Consider the following 22,660-nt stretch of genomic DNA (forward strand, 5'->3'; position numbering starts at 1 on the left):
AGCGCTACATCCCAATGTTGCTGGTTTTAAGTATTAACCCCTGGATTCCCCCACCACGGCTGGAGCTGTCGACTGCTGTGAAAAGGATGTGCCAGTATGTGGTTTTAAATGTGTCGTGCACACGTTAGGATGGATTAGGCCTTTCAACCTGCCTCGCAAGGAACTGCGCGCAGTTTCCCAAAGGAAAGGCAAGTGATCTCTTTCCACTGATGGTGAACAGCCTGTTCCACATAGCAGGGACACAGAAACAATCTCTTTGGTTTGTGCCATCTGATCATTGCTGACTCAGCAAAGGATGTCATTTTCCGCTTGACCTATATCTGGCAGGAGTCAGTGGGACAGAAATGGAAGCATAGATTGTAGGTAAAATGAAAGATGGCATCCGTCAAGATCTACCTTACTGATGGCCGTCAGGACGGTGGAATAAGACACCATCTAGGAACAAAAAAAGAGAGCAAGAAAGTTATTAGCTAACATTTTAAAATGCAATTGCTGTTGCCAAGGAATAATGAGGTCATTTTACAGCTGCGCTACTTGTCTCTTAAAAAGGGGCTTTGGCAGTGACCCAGCACAAATGTAAACAGACATTTTTAGGTGCTTTACACAAACTTCACATTAAACTACAATTTTAAATAATAAGCTAAGGAAAGCAAGAGTGTCTGGCAGCTGAGGAACTGTCTAAAGGGCAAGGGATCTCTATGCCCGCTTGTATGCACAGGTCACCATCAGAAGCTTTATTGCTTTGGCACGTACTGATCAGAGGGACACTCCGCCACTGTCTCCTTGCAGAGGAGAGAAGCATGATCAAGTGCCGCACTGGGAGACAAGAAATTCTGCATTCTAATCCTGGCTGTCCCACTGAGTCCCTCTGTGGATCTAGACAAGTCACTTCGCTTCTGAAACTTGGTTTTCCAGGAGCAACAAGTCCCCTAACTCGGGGTTGGGAAGGTTAATTCATCAGTGTCTGTAATGCACTTTGAAAAGGAGAAGTGTTACCGAGGTTGTTACCTGGGAACTGATTGCATATTTCAGGTAGGACAAGATCAGTGGGTTGGGTGATGGGCCAATCATGGCCTGTTCAAGGAGAGCTTCTGCAATTAAAACAAGAAAGGCCGGAGATTTTAGTTCAGCTAACACATAATCTCCCATTGTGGGCACATCCCACAAGCAGGAAGGGAGACAAAGAAAACATTGCTGATCCCAAAGATTTAGCACGACGTTGTCTTTAAAATAAATGAACCCTACAACTGTCAATTCCCAGTAGCAGAGGACAATAAATAACTTAGGAAGCATAAAGTATCCTGCCGCTAACTCAGCTCTTGCAGACAAGCTTGGGCAAAAATGGACCCCACTGTCTGAAAGTTGCTGTTATCAATGTGCATTACCCCTCTTCCAACTTACTGGGGCCCAGTGATCTGGGAGAAAACCTCCGCTCACACACATCTCTTGGATGCTGCCACAACTGGGCGGCTTTTGCTGTTGGTTCCTGAACTCTCCAGGCCTAGCGAATGGCCCCTCTGCTGAGAATGCCCATGCACTTTGGGTGCCCGCTTCCCCTGGCAATCTGCCAGAGCTTGGGTTTGGCAGCTCATGAGTGCAGTGCATGTCCTATCTGTTCAGTCAAGCTTTTAAACTGCCCATTTGCACTACTGCAGCAGAGCACGGAGGCTGTCTCACAAAGACAGATCCATATTTTGCAGCCTTTGTTTTAATTAGTCTGAGGCACCCAGATGCTGGAGGTGGAAACTGCCATTTGGGAATCACTGAATAAGTGCACCCCTCACTTTCTTGGAGGGCAACCGCTCAAAAATAATGCACCAGTCTGAATCCCCAGACAATAATAAATCACAAGCACTGAATCAGAATTGTTGGCTGCAAGACACATCCTAGAGCTTGCTCAGCAATTATGGACACTCGGAAACTAAATGCATCTTTCTGCTCACCAGAGAGGGAGAATTCTAATGAAAAGGAGTACTTGTGGCACCTTAGAGACTAACCAATTTATTTGAGCATAAGCTTTCGTGGACTACAGCTCACTTCATCGGATGCATAAAAGTGGAAAATGCAGTGAGGATGTTTTTATACACACAGACCATGAAAAAAATGGGTGTTTATCACTTCAAAAGGTTTTCTCTCCCCCCGCCCCACTCTCCTGCTGGTAATAGCTTATCTAAAGTGACCACTCTCCTTACAATGTGTATGATAATCAAGGTGGGCCATTTCCAGCACAAATCCAGGTTTTCTCCCCCCCCCCTTTTTTTTTTGGTAACTTTTCCCCTTCCCGTCATCCTATAACCAGGGAGCATGACACAACCCAGGCAAGACATCATGATCCATCGCGTATGCATCGCTACAGCTCCGCCAGGCACTGGGGCTGTTCTGGCATCTCGCTACCAGATTTTTTCCTTCCGTTTTTGGATTTGAAAGCAGCATCTGAATGTTAAAAAGGACCATTCTAGGGCTAATGCACAGTGGGTTTAAAGGAAATCACCTCGTCCGAAATTATGAACAAGGAGGATCATCAGAGCTATTCCAAGTGACAAACAAGTCCTCCCTGGACTCCCCCAAACCCTGTCATTATTTGTATTATGGTAGCACTGCTAGAAAACGCAATCGAGACCAAAGGCCCATTTTACGGGCACATTATAAGAGACAGTCCTTACCCTACACAGACAAGGCAGGCAGTGGGTGAAGGGAATACAGACACACAGCGAGGGGAACAGACTTGCCAAAGGCTGCACAGCAGTGACAGAACAGGGGCTAGAGCCAAAGTCTCCAGAGTCTACCTAGTGCCTTTCCACTGCCTCCCATCCCCCTGCCACCGACACCACTCAGGTTAGCCTCTTCATAACCGGCAATCACTGGTTCACCTGTGCTGCCTCATTTCTACAGAGAGACTCTGTTATAATTGATATGGGCCAAGAGTTTCAACTCCAGGAGCCTAAAGTCAAGCTCCCGCATGCAGATTTAGGCAACGACCTGGACGTGCCCTATATGCCAACAATTCTGAACGGCTGCAATTCCCCCTGCCGCAACAGAGCTGAGGTTACGTGGCTAAATCTGGACGTGGAGCCTAACTTTAGGTACCTGGGTTTGAAAATATTAGCTACAGTGCCCAAACGGTGCTAAACACTGCAAAGGCCTAGAACTAGGCAGTCTCTCTGCCCTGAAAGAGATTATCATCGAAGAGGATAAAGCGCAGACAAAGGAGCAAAGGCAGGAAACAATAGGCAGAGAGGTGCGTAGGGCTGGGAGGAGGAATACACAGCTGCTGGGGGTGGCTGAGCTATGCATCAGGTTAGTCTCTCAATATAGGTGCATTTTTAAAGTTACAATTTTCAGAACTTGAGGGGGATGGGGGTTAGCCATAGCCTATCACAATGATATCTGAAGGATGTTTATCTTGGGACTGATTTGCAGTACACGAGAGTTATAAGTGGGAACTCAGAGTCACAAATCTTCCATGTGGATCATGTGGTACCCAGTAAATTCTTTTGTATGACAAGTATCAGATCATGCAGGGCTTTAAAAACAAAATCTGTTCACCACTGGTGAATGGGGAGCTTTCTATAATTAGGGGCAGGGAGCACTAAATTATAAATTTCTCCAGCTCTCAAAACACTATCTTTCTAATCCTTGTAGTTGTAAAGAGCACGCTCCAAATATAAATACAGCGTTGTCTTCCTGAGCCTGCAGACTGCCTCAGTCCCACTGCTGCTGCTCAGAGCTTTTCCAAGCAGCAGCACAGCAAAAATAATAGAACACTAATCAGTTTCACAACTGTGAAAATAATCATGGACATTTTACTCTTCTGCTGCCCAAGATGGCTAACAGCAGAAGCAGAAAATGGAGCTACTCACAAGGGACAGCGACTGTAGCAGAAGAATACACCCTCTGCAGCAGCTGAGGAGATGGGGTTGGATAGAGTAGGAGATACCTCACTTTACAGTAGGCTTGCAATTGAAGGGCAAGCAAAGGAAGAAAGAAGCAGAGCGGAACTCTTTTCCATCCCAGCAGGCAAGGTGAGGCTTCAAAATTTAGCAATTACCCTCTAGCCAGAGGGTGAGATTACAAAAATCATACTCTCAAGCAATGTCCAGGCATAGCATTATAGTACCCTCCTTCTACCCAGCAGGTTTGAGCTGCACTTTTCACGCTCATCCCTGGGACCTTACTCCTCTGGCCAGTAGGTGTCTGGTAAATTCTGTAAACCCTATGTTAATGCACCAATAAAGAACTTTTGAAAGGAACAGAAATGGGATCTCACAAGTGAAACAAAGAATTCCCCACCCCTCACTTAACAGAAAATGGACCCAGATGAATGGAATCGCATGTGGGGAAGATATGATCTTAGGTTATGGGAGAGCCAACCCTCATCTAGCATAATTAGGACGTTCAGTCCAGTTCTCCATGTTGGTTTGAATGGGGAATATTTCCCTTGAAAACCTCTCCTTTACATCAACTCAAGAACAAGTGATTTGTGTTCGTTTACGCAGGGCTTTCAAACACACACCACAGCCAGGAAAAACTAACATGTTACCATAATTGGCATAAAAGTCTGGCAATTATTTTACCTACGTATACTCAGCAGGTACCAACATTTAGCAGGATTTGTGTCAATCTACCTTCTTGAACTGGGATGAGAAAAACAAATTCTGATGGTATCTGTGGGTCGGAAAATGCTTTCAGTTTTTTAATAAACAATAATCCCGAATTATTATAACAACAGAAATACCTAGTTCTTATACAGCACTTTGTATCCTCAGATCTTTAAGCACTTGACAGGGGAGATAAGGATCATAATCCCCATGGTACATGTGGGGAAACTGATGCCCAAGGTCTCCAAGCAAATCAGCAACACAGCTGGGAAGAGAACCCAGATCTCTTGGGTCCCAATGTAGTGCTCTATCCACTAAACCATCCTGCATCTCTCAGTGTCAGTAATACCTCAGCTAGTTATTGCAGCCAATAATCATATTTTGTACCCTACTCATCCTAAGATTTACATCTTTGGCTTTAAGCACGAGTAGCCCTAGTGAAGGGCTCCACTCGTATATAAGTCTTTCGAGTGCAGGAGCCTTCATTCCAAAGTTTACTGTTGGGGAGTTTTTCAGTCCTGACAAGTAGGGCAAGTTTACACGCTAGCACAGAAACAACACTAAACATAATACAAGTGCAGCAGTCTGCTTTTCCGGATCATATGTTTGTCTCACTCTGTACCAAACACATAACACAGACAGACATGTGCACCCAAGCAGCCAAAGAAAACAAAACCCTGACCTGCCAAATTAAGTATGTCCCAGGTGGCTCCTTTGGGGAAGAATTTCTTCATGTTTATGGCCCACTGGTAATCACTCCACCGCTCTTTCCAGGCCTGGAGAATGGCCTGCTTTAGATTGACAACCTTCATCTTTCCGTTCTGAAAGGGAGAGACGGATGATACAGCAGCTTGTTCACAACACCATTTCTCACCCATTCCTCTCATAGATTTAGCTCACCCACACACCTCCCTAGGGGGGGCGCTATCAATTAAGCATGCCTTTTATTTCCGTAATAAAAGATTTACTCAGAAGGAGGCAGGGCAGCCTGGCTCACCCAGGAGGCTGGGAGCCAGGACTCTGCGGCCCTATTCCCATGATAGGTTAGAGCAGGAGCACGGGCTCCTGGGTTCTAGTCACACTGGGAGGGAGCATAGGGTGCTGGGGGGCAGGACTCCTGGGTTCCCTTCCCGCTCCCAGATCTGGGGGACAAGTGTTTGCAGCAGGGGAGTAGGAGCCAGGACTCCTGGGTTCTGCTCCCAGCTCCGGGAGGGGGCAGCTCCTGTGGCTAGAGGTGGAGGAGTGAAGCCCCCCCCCCACCTCCCCCAGTGGGGCAGCCCCATCTCCTATTAGCACCCCTTTAACTTGCTTATGGGGGAGGGAGAAGCCCCCCACCCGGAAACACACCCAGGGTCTCTTCCCCCCCAACCCCCCCACCCAGAAACACACGGGGGGGGAGGGGCTCCCTCACCTTCCAGCCCTCGCAACCAGCCGCCAGACATCACCCCCTTCAGCCCCTGGGCTCCGCCATCTTGGCACCCACCAACAAGCCCTCCGCTGATTGGCTGGAAGAGCGCCGCGCGCCGCGGAGGCTGCTGGGAGGGGTAGTTTTTTGCAGCAGGCTGCCCTAGAATTATAGGCTACCTGGGTAGGAAGGGACCTCAGGAGGTCATCTAGTCCATCCCCCTGCTCAGAACAGGACCAACCAACCCCCAATTTTTGCCCCAGATCCCAAATGGCCCCCTCAAGGATTGAACTCACAACCCTGGGTTTAGCAGGCCAATGCTCAAACCACTGAGCGATCCCTCCCCCAGAGACAGAGACATCGGGCCGCCCCTCTGACCTGGGTGGGGTGGGGCGGGGCGGTGAACTTTTCCAGCCGATAGACAATCATAGAATCATAGAATATCAGGGTTGGAAGGGACCTCAGAGGTCATCTAGTCCAACCCCCTGCTCAAAGCAGGACCAATCCCCAATTTTTGCCCCATCCCTAAATGGCCCCCTCAAGGATTGAACTCACAACCCTGGGTTTAGCAGGCCAATGCTCAAACCAAGGATTTTTTTTTTTACTGTTATTTGGGGGGGTTATTTATTTGTGCCCCTTCGCCAGCTGGAATCTATAAACAGACATTTGTGCTGGTCCCCGGCAGCTTGCGGAGAAATGGAGCTGAATCCCTGGGGGTGGGCGCCGCAGCCAGAGGGGCTGTGACCTGCCCCCATCCCACCCCGGGAAAGATTCAGCGTGCATCGTTAATTACGGTTATTTACCGTACTCTTCTTACCGTAGTGTGCGCCAGGTGCCAGGCACTTCCCAAACACCCAGGAAGGCTGGCACCCACTCCCAGTCTGAGTTGTCTCTTCTCCAGTCAGTGGTTTTCAAACCACAGCCCCCGAGCAACCGGCTGGGCACTGGCATTGGGCAGAGCTCTGGGCAGGGCACGTGGGGCATTGGGGTCAGCTGGGCTCCCCTCATTTCCAACTGCTACACCAGGTTAAAAGACATGCGACATGTTTAATAATTCCCTCCATATTAGTTTCCCCAAGCAAGCAATCGCTCGAGCAACCACAAATTTCAAGATCTGTCGATTCAAAGGCCACAAGGGACTATTGTGATACATAATCCGACCATCTGTGTAACGCAGGCCAGAGAACATAAGAGCAGCAACACTGGGTCAGACCAAAGGTCCATCTAGCCCAGTGTCCTATCTTCTGACAGTGGCCAGTGCCAGGTGCCCCAGAGGGAATGAACAGGACAGGTAACAGAACAGAACGTCCCCAAATAATTCCTAGAGCAGCTCTCTTAGAAAAAAAATCCAATCTTGATTTTAAAATGGCCAGTGATGGACAATCCCCCCTGGATGTGATAGGAAAGAAGGTGGGGGCCAAGCCTTGGGGAATGGGAGGAGAGATTTCCTTGTACTCCCCTGTCTGTATCCATCTGTTGTCTCTTGTATTATACTTAGATTGTAAGCTCTTTGGGGGAGGGATTATCTCCTTCTTCTGTGTCTGTACAGAGCCCAGCACCATGGAGGGGTGCTAGGGCCATACAGATAATAAATAAGAAGATGAGGGGGAGGGCTATCCACAAGAAGGAACACTTGGGAGCCCCTTTCCGAGATACATTGGAATACTCCAGTATTTGCACCAATCCTTTGCACCTCTTTACACTTACTGTAGGGAATGGTGCAAATACAGATGTACCATTCCTTCATTCTCTGGGACAACTGGCAGGTTAGTAAGGGGAAAGTGCTCTCTTTCCAACCTGGCGCTCACATCTCTATCCAAGCCTTCTGGCTGAGGGAGGCCATCTGAAGGGGCAGACCTGGCAGATGGTTCTGGATCATCTTCATTCCCTTCCCCGTCTCGAGGGGATGTGGCAACGCTGGGATGGAAATACTCTGCTACTGCCACACACACAATCAAAATATTTGTGCAAAGTCTCAGATTGACTCACATGCTGGGACCCGTTGTCTACGCAGGCCTCACCAATCAGATCAAGGCAGCATGCTGCATCCTGGGACCTGTCTCCAAGGGCCTCCCAATCAGGCTCGAGCTGGGACATGTTCTCCTTGGGAGCTGCAGCTGTGTGTTCGAGGAGGAGCTGCAGCTGGCAACCCTGGCGCTGAAGACAGAATCAAAGCCACCGTCTTGGCTACCCACTCCCAGGCGCATCCCAGCACAGGCTGGCTTCGGGGCTGACGGGCACCTGATTTATTCTTCATTCCCCATCGCCACCCCCTTTGCTGTTTAATGCTTAGTTGGGGCTCCTGGTCAGAGTGATTTGGGGAGGGAGCGTTGACTTAGACCCAGGATGATCCTATGACTAGGACAGTGAATTGGGACTGCGAAGAGCTGGGGGGGAGGGTGTCTCTTCCTCTGACCTGCTGCGTGACACGCTCCCTCTCTGTGCCTGGTCCCCCCACTCCTAGTCTAGCTAGAGTATAAGATAATTGGGGCAGGAACTGTGCACAGTCTCACTGCAGGCCTCAAGGTGTTGCCATTAATACACAGGATAGATAATAACCGGGGCTGGTCCAGGAGCCAGGGCTCCTGGGTTCACAGATTCAGGTGGCAGCATCTCGATTTCCCACTCTTTGGAAAGGGGATCACCCCCCCGTCTCACACTGGTGGTGCTGGGGCGATCCACTGCAACCACAAACCTCTTGGGGAGGGGCTAGAGGGAGGCCAAAGATTCTGGACACACCCATGATGGGCACACTGCAGCCGCCCAGAATTCCCTGGTGGAGCCCAGACCTCCGGCACCAAAGCCCATGCCCCGAGGGCTTAAGCTAGGGGAGACTCCTCATTGGTTATTAATGAGATAGGGGCCGCCGCCTAGGACACACAGTTGTGTCATTCTGATTCAATCCAGCAGGGGGCACACAATCCAGAATACTTTCTCTCTCACACACACAAACCAGAATACTGCAGCCCCTTCCAGATTTCCCCCGAGCCCCACAGCTGCATTTCACCAGTGGGGCCCATCCCCAGCACCGCAATGGCCTTGTGCCCCCAGCAGTCTCCACAGTGGTGCAGCTGGACTGCCCGCGCCCACAGAACCTGCTTATTACTGCAGTGGAAGCCGCACGGGGGAACGCTCTGGCCTTGCGGTAGCCGAAACAACAGGGAACTTTCCCCCCAGGATAGCAGCTCTCTCTTCTCTCTCTCTCTCTCTTTCCTGGCATCGGTTTCCCCCCACAAAATGCCACCCACCCTCACGGGGTGGCTGGCTGGTGTGCCCAGATCACCTGATCCCTCTCCCACGAAACTCAGTGTCTCCCAGTCACATGCCCTACGCTCACAACAGAGAACTGTGCCGTTCACCATCTGCCAGGATAATTGGGCAGCGGCTTGGAAGGGAACCTGGAGGAGGAGCTGTGTCCCTGGCAGCGTTAACCCAGCGAGCTGCCAGCTCCATGTGAGGGATCTGCACTTACATTGCTGCAGATATGCTTTGGGCTGGGCCAGGCAAGGCCCTGGTACCGTGGGCGTGCCAGTGTGGGGGTTTGGCCCCTCGCTCCAGAGTTGTCCTCGAGGATCCTGCATTTCAAGGGTGCAGAACAGGGTACGTTTGCAGGCTTGGCTGAGCTAATTCCACCCGGCGTCAAGGTGAAGCCAAGATGCAGACTGGACCCAGCTCAGAATCAGGTCTGGGTTATGCCTAAAAGGCCCCCTGGCGTGAGTTCACAGCCTGGTTTTCAGAGGTGCCTGACACGTTGGCTCCAGCGGGACTTGCCGGACCTCAGCACTTCGGACCCTGTCTCTGCAGCGACAGCTGAAGGCAACGGAGTCTGACCTAGTTCCCAGCTTCGCCATAGAAGCAGTGGACTGAGCTGTGGGCCCTCAGCCAGGACTCCTGGGCTTTATTTTTGGCTCTGCCACTGACTCCCTGCGTGACCTGGGGCAAGTCCCTCCTCCTCTGACCTGCAATTTCTGACAACGCTGCTGACTGACTGCTCCCTTTGTGGAGCTCTGGGTGTCTGGGATGAACGGCAACATGGCAGAGCACAGCACTGCAACCAACTGGTGAGCTTGGCTGAGTCACCAGTGCCCCCTGCTGGATGGAATCGCAAACTTCTCGGCTGTGTGTCATAGGTCCTTCACTTCTAACAGCGATTCCCCTTGAGCGGCCATGCAAGGGCTTTCAGTGCTGCTCTGAGATCTAGCCCCAGGCAGTTCTGAGTCCCTCTGAGCTATTTAGGAAGCTCCTTGCTCCCATGGAAGCGGCAATCCACCTCTTCGCCTTTCTTTCCTCTCCTGTGACTATGCCAGACGTTGTTCTTTTTCTTTCCCCAGAGGCAGGGAGCAGGTGACAGAGACTTTGAATAATGACCATCCCACGCGTGGTTTCAGAACCCTTCTCTCTTCCCCTTCAGAGTCTTCGTCTGCTGCCCGGGGATGCCCCCTCTCCCTGCCCAGGCCACACACAGAAGATGGAGCAGAACATGGCTGGGAGAGGGGAATCCTCAAACGGGCCTGACCGTCCTGAAGGCACGGCCTGGCCTGGCCCTGTTCACTGCACATAACCTTGCCTTTTCCCCGTACTGCTTGTATTACAAGACAACCCCAAGCCCCACCCAGGGCCCTGCCGAGCCGGGCAGCGCACAGGTGGAGAGACTGCCCCGACCCAAGTGCTCACAGGCTAACCTGACGAACGTTGTGATCTCCATGTTCCACCGGGGAACGGAGGCACAGAGGACTCCGCTGAGGTCATGCGCCAAGTCAGAGAGAACCCAGGAGTCCTGCTCAGCGCGCTGCCCCCAACCCCATAATAACCCAGCTCAGAATGTGCCCTTCTGCAGGGAGGATGTGAATACGGGACTCAATCCCCAGCCGCAGCGGGGCCGCCCTGGGCAGCCTCAGCAGGGAGGCCTGTGGCGATGTCTCACCTCTACCTGGGGCGTGCCGGCAAGGCTGGGGGACTGCCACGGCCCGCGCTGCCCTCGCCATCAGCAGAGGGCGCTACCCTCCCGGGTGGCTGAGCCTGTGCCCAGGACTGCAAGCGCCAGAGCAGCCTGGGTCCCACCGGGGGGCTGAGGGCCCAGCCCTGCTGTGCCCCGCGATGCCAGGGCCCTGGCCTGGCTCCCCCCAGCCAGCGTGGAGCACCTCTGGGATCCCACTGGGATACAAGCGACTGCCCTGGCCCCTGCCCCAAGCTGACACCGCGTGGCCGCTGCCCACACACACACACACAGACCCTGGGTGGGGGGCTGTAATCCGCAGTGTTACCCCCCTTCCAGACAGCGCAGGGCTGTTCCCAGCCAAGGGATTCTGCACTATGGCCAGCAGAGAGTGCTGAGCAGCTGGGCTCCCCCCGGCCACCCCTGGCACCCTGTCCATTGTACATACCCCCTGCCACACACACACACACACACAGGGCCCTTGTTTATTGTTCAGCCAGGCTCCTTCCCAAAGAGGCGGTCGAAGCTGGGGGTGGGCAGGGGGGCTCTGCGGAGAGGCAGCAGCTGTCAGCTGAGCTGGCGTCTGTCCAGCATGGCTCTGTGGGGGCCATTCAACAGGCCGGGAAACAGCCTTGACTTCCTACGCTCGTGCCACAGCACCGACAGCCCCGCCTGGGCCGGAAGGATCCGCTTGCCCCTGGCCATACCAGAATCCGCAGCCCCCACTGGCCAGGGCTCCTGGCCCAGCAGCCTGCTTGCCGTGCGGCGGCTCCATCTCCCCAGAGCCCCTCAAGCCCAACCCGCAGCCCCCTGCTATCCCGGCACCCCCCGCTGCCCTAGCCCTGGGCTCCCCCCAGCTGTACCAGGACCCCTCAGTCCTGACCCGCAGCCCCCTGCTACCCCAGCCCTGTGTTCCACGGATCTGCACAAACTGGGTCTCTAGCCAAGTTCGGCGAAGACGTTTGTCCTCTGTCCAGGGCTAAAGGTGACCGATCACATGACTGTGCCGTGTCAGCAGCAGGTTGGAGCCCAAAGCCTGGGCAAGCCAGACCTAGAAGAGGCAGTGATAAGGTGCCCCCGGGGCTCCCACCACCACCACCACGTTCTTTGCCAGGCAGGGAAGGGAGAGTCAGGCATTTACCCCAAGTGACACTGGCTTTTTGTCCCTTTGTTGTACGGCTTCTGCTCTGGCTCTCGGACCTATTCACTGAGCCCGGGCACCATGCAAAATATGCCAGGCACTGCCAGCGGTGGGACCCAATGCCAGGAGGGATCCATACTGCGGGGAGAGGCCGTGGCAACGGCAGGAGGAGCTGAAGCAACAGGGAAATCATTTCAGAATAAAAGGGGCCCTGGGTGCCCAGTAGGGGATTCCCCCTTCCCCACCACACCCTCGGGCCCCTCATAGCTTCGAAGGCAGCTGGAGAGAGAGCGGAGTGGGAATGGTTACTCAGGATCCTGCATTTATGGAAGCAGCTCCGGATCTCAAAGCGCTTTGCAGAGGTGGCCCCGTATCATGGTGCTACAGACGGAGAAACTGAGGCAGGGGGGACTCACCCATGCTGTCAGAGTGACAGAGGTGGGTGCCCGCTAGCACCACGTCCGGGCACAGGGGTCCTGAAGAGACTTAGTCCCTGCCCCCGCCCGGCGGTGCTCAGCTTCAGGGATGGGATGTGCTTGCCTTCAGAGATGGGAAAGGCACAGCCCCGTGAGCCAGCTCTGGTCTCACCCAGGAGAGAGGCGGTCTGGGCTGCTGCGGTCCGGCTGCTGGCTGACCCACCAGCCCTTTGGGTGGAAGGCATCCCGGAGCATTGGCAGCCTGCGAAAAATCCAGGGCCCCAAAGCGCGGGAGAAGGCCGGGGTCAGCAGCTTGGGAGCAGCTGGCCAGCGTCAAGCGCGTTCCGCAGAGTCAGCAGGCGAACAGCTGGGGGCCGGACGCAGAGCACGGGGGTAAAATATTTGGGTTGTTACAACATCGACGTCAGAGACAAAGACAGAGGCACTGAAAACACGAAGGGCCCCGGAAAGGGCCTGGAACCTTTTGTTCCCAGTGCAGGAAGGACCAACAAAGCCCTCCTGACAGGGCTGCCAAACTACGCCCACTTGTGCTGGGGCCTAGTCCTGCCTGCCAGGGGGGACCCCCCCGGCATACCATTCCCTAGCACGGCACTGCGGTCAGCCCTGTCTCAGAGGGCAGAGCGCCCCCCCGACTGAGACCCAGCACCCCCCCCGGCATAGCGCCCCCTAGCACGGCACTGGGGTCAGCCCTGTCTCAGAGGGCAGAGCGCCCCCCCGACTGAGACCCAGCACCCCCCCCCGGCATACCATTCCCTAGCACGGCACTGCGGTCAGCCCTGTCTCAGAGGGCAGAGCGCCCCCCCGACTGAGACCCAGCACCCCCCCCGGCATAGCGCCCCCTAGCACGGCACTGGGGTCAGCCCTGTCTCAGAGGGCAGAGCGCCCCCCCGACTGAGACGCAGCACCCCCCCCGGCATAGCGCCCCCTAGCACGGCACTGCGGTCAGCCCTGTCTCAGAGGGCAGAGCGCCCCCCCGACTGAGACGCAGCACCCCCCCCGGCATAGCGCCCCCTAGCACGGCACTGCGGTCAGCCCTGTCTCAGAGGGCAGAGCGCCCCCCCGACTGAGACGCAGCACCCCCCCCGGCATAGCGCCCCCTAGCACGGCACTGCGGTCAGCCCTGTCTCAGAGGGCAGAGCGCCCCCTATCGAAACACCAGCCGTGCTTTCGGCTGCCCCTGGGGTTTCCCTGGCTGCTCTCCCATCCCAGCACGGGCCCCTGGGGAGCACTGAGCCGGTCCTCGAGGCCTGTGCCTTTGCCAGCCTGGGCTGTGGGGGAATGAGCAGTACTGAGGTTATCCTGCTGGAGAGCTGTGGGTGCACAGGGGCAGCGTCCGTTTCCGGGGGGCTCCGCTCCTGTTCAACACGTCGCTCTGGGTGGGAATTTCCCTGGGACCCTTCGCGGGTGGGGAAAACGCCTCCTCAGCTCTTCTGGCCGGCAGGGTGAGCCCACCCAGCTGTGGCCTCTGGAAACGGAAACCATGCCCCTCAATCCCGACCCGCAGCCCCCTGCTAGCCGTCTCTGGCTTAATTACAGGCAGAGAGCAACCCCGCCCCGAGAAAAGAGCTCGTTTAGCAGTCTCCTAATGAACCTGTCTGCCGGGGAGGCGCGGACCCCGCCGAGACCCAATTCCACGCCACGCTCCACTTCCCCGAGCCGGGGCCGCGCTGGAGGGAACCGGGGGGGCCACAGGCCTACCGGTGCCCCTCAGTGCCGACCCACAGCCCCCTGCTCTGCCAGCCCTGGGCTCCCCTACCCCACTGCTTTGCCGGTGCCCCCCAATCCCGACCCACAGCCCCCTGCTCTTCCCATATGCACCCCCTCCCAAACACACATGCTGGGCTGCAAGCAGGCAGCCAATCTCGGCCCGCCGGCATGAGGTACCTGCACCCACACTGGGGGAGGGCCCTGTCTCCTGCTGCCCCCACCCTTCTGGGGCACAAGCAACCATTCGTGTTCTAGAGCAAGATGAGGGTTCTCGAGCAGGGGCACATCGTTATTCTGGAGCAGGGTACACCTACAGACACTTGTTCTAATGCAGATGCACGTTCTAGAGCGGGAAGGGCTGGGGCGAGCTGGTCTAGAACATCGATGTTCTAGAGCTGTGCTTTCTAGAGCCAGGGAAGGGTTGTTCTGGAGCAGGGCATTCCGGAGGCCTGTATCCCTGAACCTTCCTCTCCCTAGGCAGTGAGGAGCTGAGGGGTTTGGCCAGTCTCCCGTGGGCAGTGGAGGGGGCAGGTTTCTCCCCCGGTGTGGGTTTCTGGTAGGGAGGGGGCAGGTGGCTGGGCTGAGACTCTGCTGTGTCCTGATGATACAGGAGCTGTGTGGGCTGCCGGACCCCTCCTGCCAAGAGACCCCCCTCCCCGCACGCACCTGGGACGGAGCTCACGTCTGCCCCCCACCTGCTCCATCCTCCCTCGGGCCGGGTGCCTGCACTGGATGGGAAGTTGCACAGGGTGGGGATCCCCTCAGAGCTCCTGCCTGGCGGGGTCTGTGGCCAAGGCTGGGCAGCCCCGACGTGCCCCCAGCCCCGACCTGCCCCCAGCCCCAGCAGCGGTGTCGGCCCGTGGGGGTGGGTTCTAGCCTGAGCATTGGCTGGTTTCAAGGCCTGCTTTGCTCCTTGCCTGGAGGGGATGGGGTGGGAGCATCTCTCCAAGCGTTGTGGTGTGCAAGCCGTGGGGCCAGGCTCCAGTTCCCTCTCCCCACCCTCCCTGCAGGCCTGGCCACACAGGCCCCATTGGGTCCCTGCCTCCTGCACTCTGGTCCTGGGCCCCCCATGGGGCCTTTTTCCCCTCTGCTGCCCACCCCCGGGGAAACACAAACCCTGCCTCTGGGGTTCTGAGAGGATCTGGGCTCAGCCCTGCCCCATGCTAGGGGCAGGAGTGTCGGGCTTTGGGCTGGGCAGGACCAAGCCTGGATGCAATGAGCAGTGCCTGGGAAAGCAGCCTGGGCCGGGGGCAGCCCGCCAGGCCCCTCCACCTCGGACTAACTCCCTGAGGTTCCAGCCAGTATCATGCCATGCCTAGATCCTCCGCCTGCCCGCCAGGAACCAAATCCCAGCCCAGGTACAGGGGCAGGGAGGCGCCGGGAGCTTTGCCAGCCAAGGGAACGTCCGCTCCGGCAATCGCACTGATGAGAAATAACAAAGGCCACTTAATTCCCAGCGTTAATTATTCATCCTGGCCCCGCCAAGCAGGGAGCCACAAATCCCCCTATTATGGAGCCGGGATTAAGGGGATTTGGGCAGGGCCTTGCCGGCTTGTGGAAGTGACTCCTGGAGAGGGCAGCCGGCGCTGGAGGAGCGCGGGTGGGGCCGGAGGTGGGGAGGGGCTGGTGGGTATTAATAAGGACAGATTTCCTGTGACCAGGGCTACGCACGGGGCCCTCGGCACGTCTGACAGCTGCAGGCTGGGGGCGGGGGGATCTGTAATGGGACACTTGTTCTTCCCTGTCGGTGGGGCGCTGGTTCGAATCCAGCTTGGGGTGGTGGCAAGCAGAAGGCAGCCCTGTCCAAATGCTCTAGAGAGCGACCCGGGCCCGGCCCCCAATGCGTCTGGGATGGGACGTCAGGGGCAGGGGGGCCACATAGGCGGCACCACGGCAGACCAGGTCTGTCCGCAGCGGGGTGGGGACCCTGGGGGTGAATGAAGCTGGGCGGGGCGAGGCTGCTGGAGCCCATGGATTGCAGGTGCAGGGAGATAGCAAGCTGCAGAGGGCAGCTGCCCTCCCACAGCCTGGCCGGCACCAGGGGGCACGGGCAGCCGGTGGCCTGGCTGGGCAAAGAGCTCCTGGGTGCCCAGGGTCCGTTTCTCGGGCAGGGCACTGCAATCTGAGCTCTCTGGGCTGCTCTGTTCCCAGCCTGGCCACGGCTCGCAGCCTGCTGTGCCCACATTTTCTGCACACTGTCCAGGCTGCCACAACCGATCACGCTCAGGATGTTCCTGCAGGAGCAGGCTGCCTCCTCTGCCCCCCGCCCCCCCCGGCCCTGGGGACACGCTGCCCTGCCGGGGTCCTGCCGACACCTGCACCTGCCAGGTGACAAGGGGTGTGTTGGGGGGCATGTCTCTGAGCCACACGGGGGACACACAAACCCCTGGGAGGGGCCGGCCACAGCACGGAGAAGGAATTGGAGGGGCTGCAGTTCGGGATTGAGGGGCAGGGGCAAAGGGGGCCAGAACAGTTCCCAGTGGGTTGGGAGAGGGGGGTTAGCGGCCGGTTCCCTTTTTAAGAATGAGGCCCCTCCCCCCGCAGCTGGGAACGGAGCTGCGGCATCTGGGGGGAGGAATTCTTGCTTCGGGGAGCCCGTCGGATTCTCAGCCAACGTCCCCCTCCTGGGACCAGCCTTGGCAGGAAGCCCTGGACCAGCTGTGTCCAGCCCCCCTGGCAGGCGGCGCTGGGCTCCCACGGCCCAGGCAGGGCAGGGCTCCGGACGTTCTCATCCTCCTGCAGACATGGGGAAACCAGTCCCGTGGGGAGCTGGAGCCAGTGGGATCCCCCAGCACCGCAGGGGTTAATGGCCCTCCCCACCCGGCACCAAGGGGAGGCAGATGCTGGGAGCAGCCCGGGGCAGGGACAAGGGCCAGCCCTGGGGTCAGGGGCGCTGTCCAGGGACCCCGGGATCAGGCCTCCGCCATGCTGGAGAAGAGCGATGGGCAAGCGAGCCCTTTGCCCCCCCAGGTGGCTGGTTCAAATCCATCCCCGGGTGACGGGAGCTCTGGGCCATTCCCCTCAGTCCCTGGTGCCAGGCCTGGCAGAGCTGCCCCAAGCAGCTGAAGGAGACAGAGCCCCCCATGTGTCTGTGTGCAGCGCAATGGGGGCCTGGATCCCTGCTCGGGCGGGGAGCCAGAGCTCACAGCACAAACTGCTAAGGGTCACCACCACAGGCCCACTGCCCTCCCAGAGCTGAAGATAGAACCCAGGAGTCCTGGCTCCCAGCCCTTCCCCCACAACCACTACCCCCTTCCTGGGGCTGTCTCCCTGAGACCCCCCATTCAGTGGCCCATATTGTTTCTCTCATCCCTGGCCTGGGGGCCGGGGTGGGGAGCTGCAGGCTCTGGACAGATGGCTGGGGGCAGGGGGTGAGGGGGGCTGGCTGCGGTTCCCACCAGTGCGACTCCCCAGGGCTGGAGTTTATTGGGTGTGAACCGTTTCCTTCCCAGGATGAGTTCCCAGCAGGAAGCCGGGCTATCACTCCCCCTCCCACTCCCCAGGTCCTGCCCCTGGTTATCATGGGCCCTTAGGCAAGGCCCGCCCTGCCCCATGCCTCAGTGTCCCCATTAGTAACAGGGGCAAAGCCAGCCTCTTGTCGGTGGCATGGGTCACCTGCCATTTTACAGCCCGTTTCACAAACGGGGAAACTGAGGCACTGAGCAGGCATGGGACACGCCCAAGGTGGAGCAGTTAATCAGGCAAAGCTGGAAAAAGGAGTCCTGGCTCCCAGCCCCTCCCCTCCCCCCGCCTTTGCCCCATGCACAAGCTACTGTCTGGTTCCTGGCATGGCTCCCCCAGCTGCATCCCAGCAGCTACAGCCCCCAGCAGCTGATCCCCCAGGCCTTGTGCAACATCCTGGGTGGCTTTGGGACAGAGAAGCAGCCAGCTCCATGCAGCTGCCAGTGCCACGGGAACGGCCTGTCCCTCCAGGGTGCTCCAGGGCGGGGCATCGCTGGGCACAGCCAGAGCCGCAGCGCAGAGCATGCTGAGCCTGGGGAGCACCCTAGGCCCTGTGGGGAAGGGAAGAGCCACTGCCCCCTGCTGAGCCACCCAGAATCATCCCACTCAGGGTCCCCACGTCACCAGCGTTAGCCAAGCAAAGTCAGGGAAACTGAGGCACCGAATGGGGGACGCGACCTCCCAAGAGCAGGGAACAGAACTCGGGAGTCCAGGCTCCCAGAGGTGGCTGGGAGAGCGACCCTTGAATGGTGCTGCTGAGCAACTGCTAGGCCTCACCCCAGAGGTGGGCGCATTCCAGGTGGGGTGAGGGATCCCTCTGTGTTTGGGGATGGTTTGGCATGGACGATGCTGGAGAGATGAGCTGTTTCCAGCCCCGCTGGCTGGTGGGACAGTTGCAAGGGGAAGCAGCTAGTACTCTGCCTCCTGGTTTACCCTGTTAGGTGGATCCTTGCAGAAGAGGAGAATGCCAGAGGGACCCGGTTGAGATGCGTCTCTCTCCAATCCAAGATGCACTCGCCTGGAACAAGCTTATTAAAATTCATCCTGCAGCTCGGCATCCATGGGTCTATCTATATATAGCTTGGGCCCCGGTGGAACAGCCGGCACAGACGGGGCTGCTGGTTCAGCCAGGAACCGCGCCGGAGAGGCTGGATTTTAGGATCTGTGTCCTGGGGTCTGAGCCCACTGTGGGTTGTCGGAACAGTGACCGTGGGCCCGCACTTCACCTGACCTGCAGCCCCCTGCTAGCCCAGCCCTGGGCTCCCCCGTAGCTCTGCTGGGTGCCCCTCAATGCCGACTCACAGCCCCCACTAGCCAAGCCCTGGGCTTCCCAGGCCAATGTCCTGTGCCAGCCTGTGAATGCACCCAAAGCAATTTGGAAAGTCATGTTTCCAGTCCCAAAAAACCCTGTGACCTCCAGCTTCCAGCCCTCTTCTGTCATAGCCACCGCCCCCTCTTCCCCCCCCCCCCCCCAGCGGATGCTGCCCTGAGGCCTGGCTGATCCCTGCTGAAACCAAAGGGCCCTTTGACAGACAGCTGTCTATCACCTACTGGGGGCCGGTGTCATCCCAGCTGCTGTCTAACTGTGCGGAAGGGAGGCTGGGTTTCTGGACCTGAAACACCTTGGCAGCAGCCTCAGGAGTGAATTTGCAGTCACAGCAAGTGCCAGTCCACAGGCTTCAGGGCCACAGCTGAGAGGCAGGGCTGTGGTCAGGAAGGAATGATCTTTCTCCCATCCCTGCCCTTATGGGAGGGTGTCGAGCAGAGAGGGTGCTGGGAACCCGGACTCCTGGGTTCTATTCCCAGCTCTGTTCCCATGTGAATGTGGGCGAGCCCCTTCCCCAACACATGCCTCAGTTTCCCCCCTCTAACATGGGGCTAATGATCCTGCCCCACCCCTGCAGGCTCAGCTCACCAGCGCAGACAAAGCCCTTTGTGATCCATGGAGGGGAGGCCTGGGATCTGGGCTGGGATTATGCTCATTGGAGCACCCCCAGTCCCGGGGGGCAGGGCAGTATGTGCTCAGGGAGCTCTGGGGACACTGGACTCCCCCTTGCCTTGCTGAGCCGTCCCTTCCCCAAAGGATGAGCTCAGCTCTGGCTGGTCCCTTATCGCAGCCAGACGCTGCTGCAGACGCTGCTTATTTGCAGAGGATAAAGTGTACGGTACAGCGAGGGCTAGCACGGGGGGGCTGCACGGCCTCACCCCCACCCCCACACTGGCTCACTGCCTCCAGCTCAGGGCGGGGCCAGAGGACCGCCACAGCCCCTGTCAGGGGAAGAGGGTACCAGTGTCCAGCGGGGACTGCTAGCAGCCCCTGAGCCTGCCCCCCGCAGCCGGCCCAGGAGAACCCTCAGCCCACTTCCCAGGGGAACTCTCGGGCCAGCGGGCAGGGGGCAGCACTCCCTGCAAAGAGGCAGGTGGCGATGGGTGGCAGAGACTCGCCCGATGGGTGACACGGTGCCAGGCTCCCCACCTGCTCTCTGGCAGAGGCTCCGCCCCCAGGCCCTGCCTTTGTGTGGTGTGTCAGGGGAGGGAGGGTGGTGGGACATCCATTGGTCTGAGCCAACTTCCCAGGCAGGGCCTCATTACCTCCTCCTGGGCTCCCCATTACATAACAGGGTCCCCGGAGTACACTCCCGCGTGCCAGTCCACCAGGTGATGAGGTGGCAACGGCCCTTTAAGGGCAGGCATTCTGGGACTTGTAGTGCCCAGGGTCCATTCGTGGGTGGGAGGAGCTGAAGCAAGGCCTGCTGGGAGAGGAGACAAGGTATAAAAGCCAAGAGAAGCTGCCCCAGAGTGGTGCCTGAGGGAAGGGGTAGCAGCCCTGGCTGGGGGGCGACTGGCATCCAGGCTACTGCAGCACTGAGGGAGCAGAGCCCAGCCCAGTATGCCAGTGAGGGACCCCATCTCCAGCACAGCCCCTCGCTGTCCCTCCCCGCCTCCTGACCCCCACTCTCCAAGGCTGAATTGCTGCTGACTCAGGGGCCCCAGGAACACAGGGCTCCCAGCAATCAGGGCTCTGGTCTCTCCAAGTCACGCGATTGCAAATCTCCCCTGCAAGGCTCATCCCCCACAATTCGGCCAGGCCTGGCACAAGGGGAGGTGTCTGGGGCTGCAGAACAGGGACAGCAGGAGAGCCCCCTCCCATGCTATATCAGCCTTGCCTCCCGCTCCCACGCCCCTCGAGTCTGACCTGCGCTCCCAGCTGTGTCAGCCCTGCAATCTCCATACCCCTGGTGTTGTGGATCCCCTCCAACCTAAGCCGCACCCCCGTCCCCCAAGCACGAATTATAATGTTCACCATTGGACCAAACTGTTACATTCCCTGAACCCCAGCAAACTCCTTTCCCGCAGTATCCACTAGCTCTCCAAAGCTGCTCCCCTTGCTCTGCACACACATACACGCCCCCTGTGACGAAGAGGGACTGTTCTTAATGTTTCCTCTGAATATTGTGGGGGTGCCTCAGTTTCCCCTATGCAGTTCTTAAGTATCTAGGTGGTGGGATAAGGATGTATGATCGTTGCAGAGCCCTAGAGGGCAGGTGTGTGCAGGAGTCTGGACACAGAGAATGGCCGACACCCTGTTTCCTGGCCACTGATGGCCTGGGCCCTTCCCCCTGCAAGGTGAGAGCTAAAGGGTTGGAGAACAAAGGAACCAGGTGACCTCCTGGCCCGGAAAGGGACAAAGCCTGGAGGAGGAGGGGCTGGAGAGAGTTTCAGTTTGGGGCTGGCTGGGGACATGGAGTGAAGTGCAGATGGGATTGTCTGGCTCACTGCCCCCCAAAATGGACCCAGATGAGGGGTCCTGTTCTTTGCACCTACAAGCTCTGTGTTAGACCATGTTCCTGTCATCTAATAAACCTCTGTTTTACTGGCTGGCTGAGAGTCACGTCTGACTGTGGAGTTGGGGGGCAGGACCCTCTGGCTTCTCTAGGAACCCGCCTGGGCGGACTGGCTGTGGGAAGCGCACGGAGGGGCAGAGGAGGCTGAATGCTCCGAGGTCAGACCCAGGAAGGTGGAAGCCGGGTGAGCTGTGTGTCCTGCAGACAGGCTGCTCCCAGAGAGGAGACTTCCCCAGAGTCCTGACTGGCTTCGTAGGGAGCAGTTCCAGAGCATCGCCTGGGGACTCCGTGACACCCCCCGCCTGCCCCTTCCCCTCCCTCCTGAGCAAGAGCTGAGCTGACAGAAGAGCCATGCGTCCCTGTGGACAGGACACCTGGTTGTGAGGTGCGGCCATCTCTCTGCCCACCCCCAGACTGGGTCCTCGGGGCTGCACGCCGGACCTGTGCAGTTTTGGAGATGGCAGCTGCCAGGAAGGGGCGGGAGCCAGAGCTGGGAATGGTTTGGGGTACAGGGAAAGAGGGTCAGTGCTGTGTGTCTCAGGGCATCACCTTTTAATGCCCTTCCCTTCTTGCCCACCATGCCGTGCCGGCCCAGACACCTGCCATATGGGAAAACAGCCATGGATTGCTGCACCCAGTCCCCAAATGCAGCTGCTTCTGGGGTGGAGCACAGCAGCTCTTTAACCGCGCAGGGCGACGCTGGGTGGGGGCCGTGTTCAGCTGATGCCACAGCGGGGCCTTTGGGATGGTAGTACAGAATGAGGCGAGTTGGTCTATGGCCAGGATACCGGCGTTCACGCCCTGGCTCCCGTCACACTGGCAGCCTCACGCGACGGAGGCACAAAGCCCCTCTGATGCTGGGGGCCCGAGCGTTACAGCTCAGCAGACCCTTGGCCTCATAACGGCTGAGCAGCCTCTATCCTAGACTCAGTTGGGGGACAGCCCAGCGTGGACCCTCTACCAGCCAGTCCTTGTCCCCCTCAGCCATGGGGCTGGCAGACAGGATGCACAATAGTACCTCCGACCCTGTGCAATCTTCCCCCGCCCAGCCTGTGGGTACCCCAGGGGAGCATAGGGGGGCCGACATCTTCACCACAACAAGGGGATTGTCATTGCTCCCCTGTGAGAT

General features: G+C 57.6%; 1 protein-coding gene across 4 annotated transcripts in view; it reads right to left on the reverse strand.

The window, feature by feature from the left end:
• MED24 (mediator complex subunit 24) overlaps positions 1-6,094 on the reverse strand; it is a 34,323-nt gene extending 28,229 nt beyond the window's left edge. For 3 of the 4 annotated variants that reach the window (XM_078850782.1, XM_073326424.2, XM_073326427.2), the window contains exons 1-4: positions 6,010-6,094; positions 5,281-5,419; positions 1,009-1,091; positions 397-435 (exon numbers count right to left, since the gene is read on the reverse strand). In XM_078850782.1, coding sequence (XP_078706908.1) covers positions 397-435; positions 1,009-1,091; positions 5,281-5,410 — 252 coding nt within the window. In that variant the 5' untranslated portion in view covers positions 5,411-5,419; positions 6,010-6,094. Of the gene's footprint in view, positions 1-396; positions 436-1,008; positions 1,092-4,625; positions 4,666-5,280; positions 5,420-6,009 lie in introns of those variants that run through there. The other variant, XM_073326426.2, reaches the window with a different exon arrangement.
• Between the last annotated feature and the right edge of the window lie 16,566 nt (positions 6,095-22,660).

Source organism: Lepidochelys kempii, chromosome 27 (genome assembly GCF_965140285.1).
Source record: "Lepidochelys kempii isolate rLepKem1 chromosome 27, rLepKem1.hap1, whole genome shotgun sequence".
In the NCBI taxonomy this organism is placed as follows: domain Eukaryota; kingdom Metazoa; phylum Chordata; order Testudines; family Cheloniidae; genus Lepidochelys; species Lepidochelys kempii.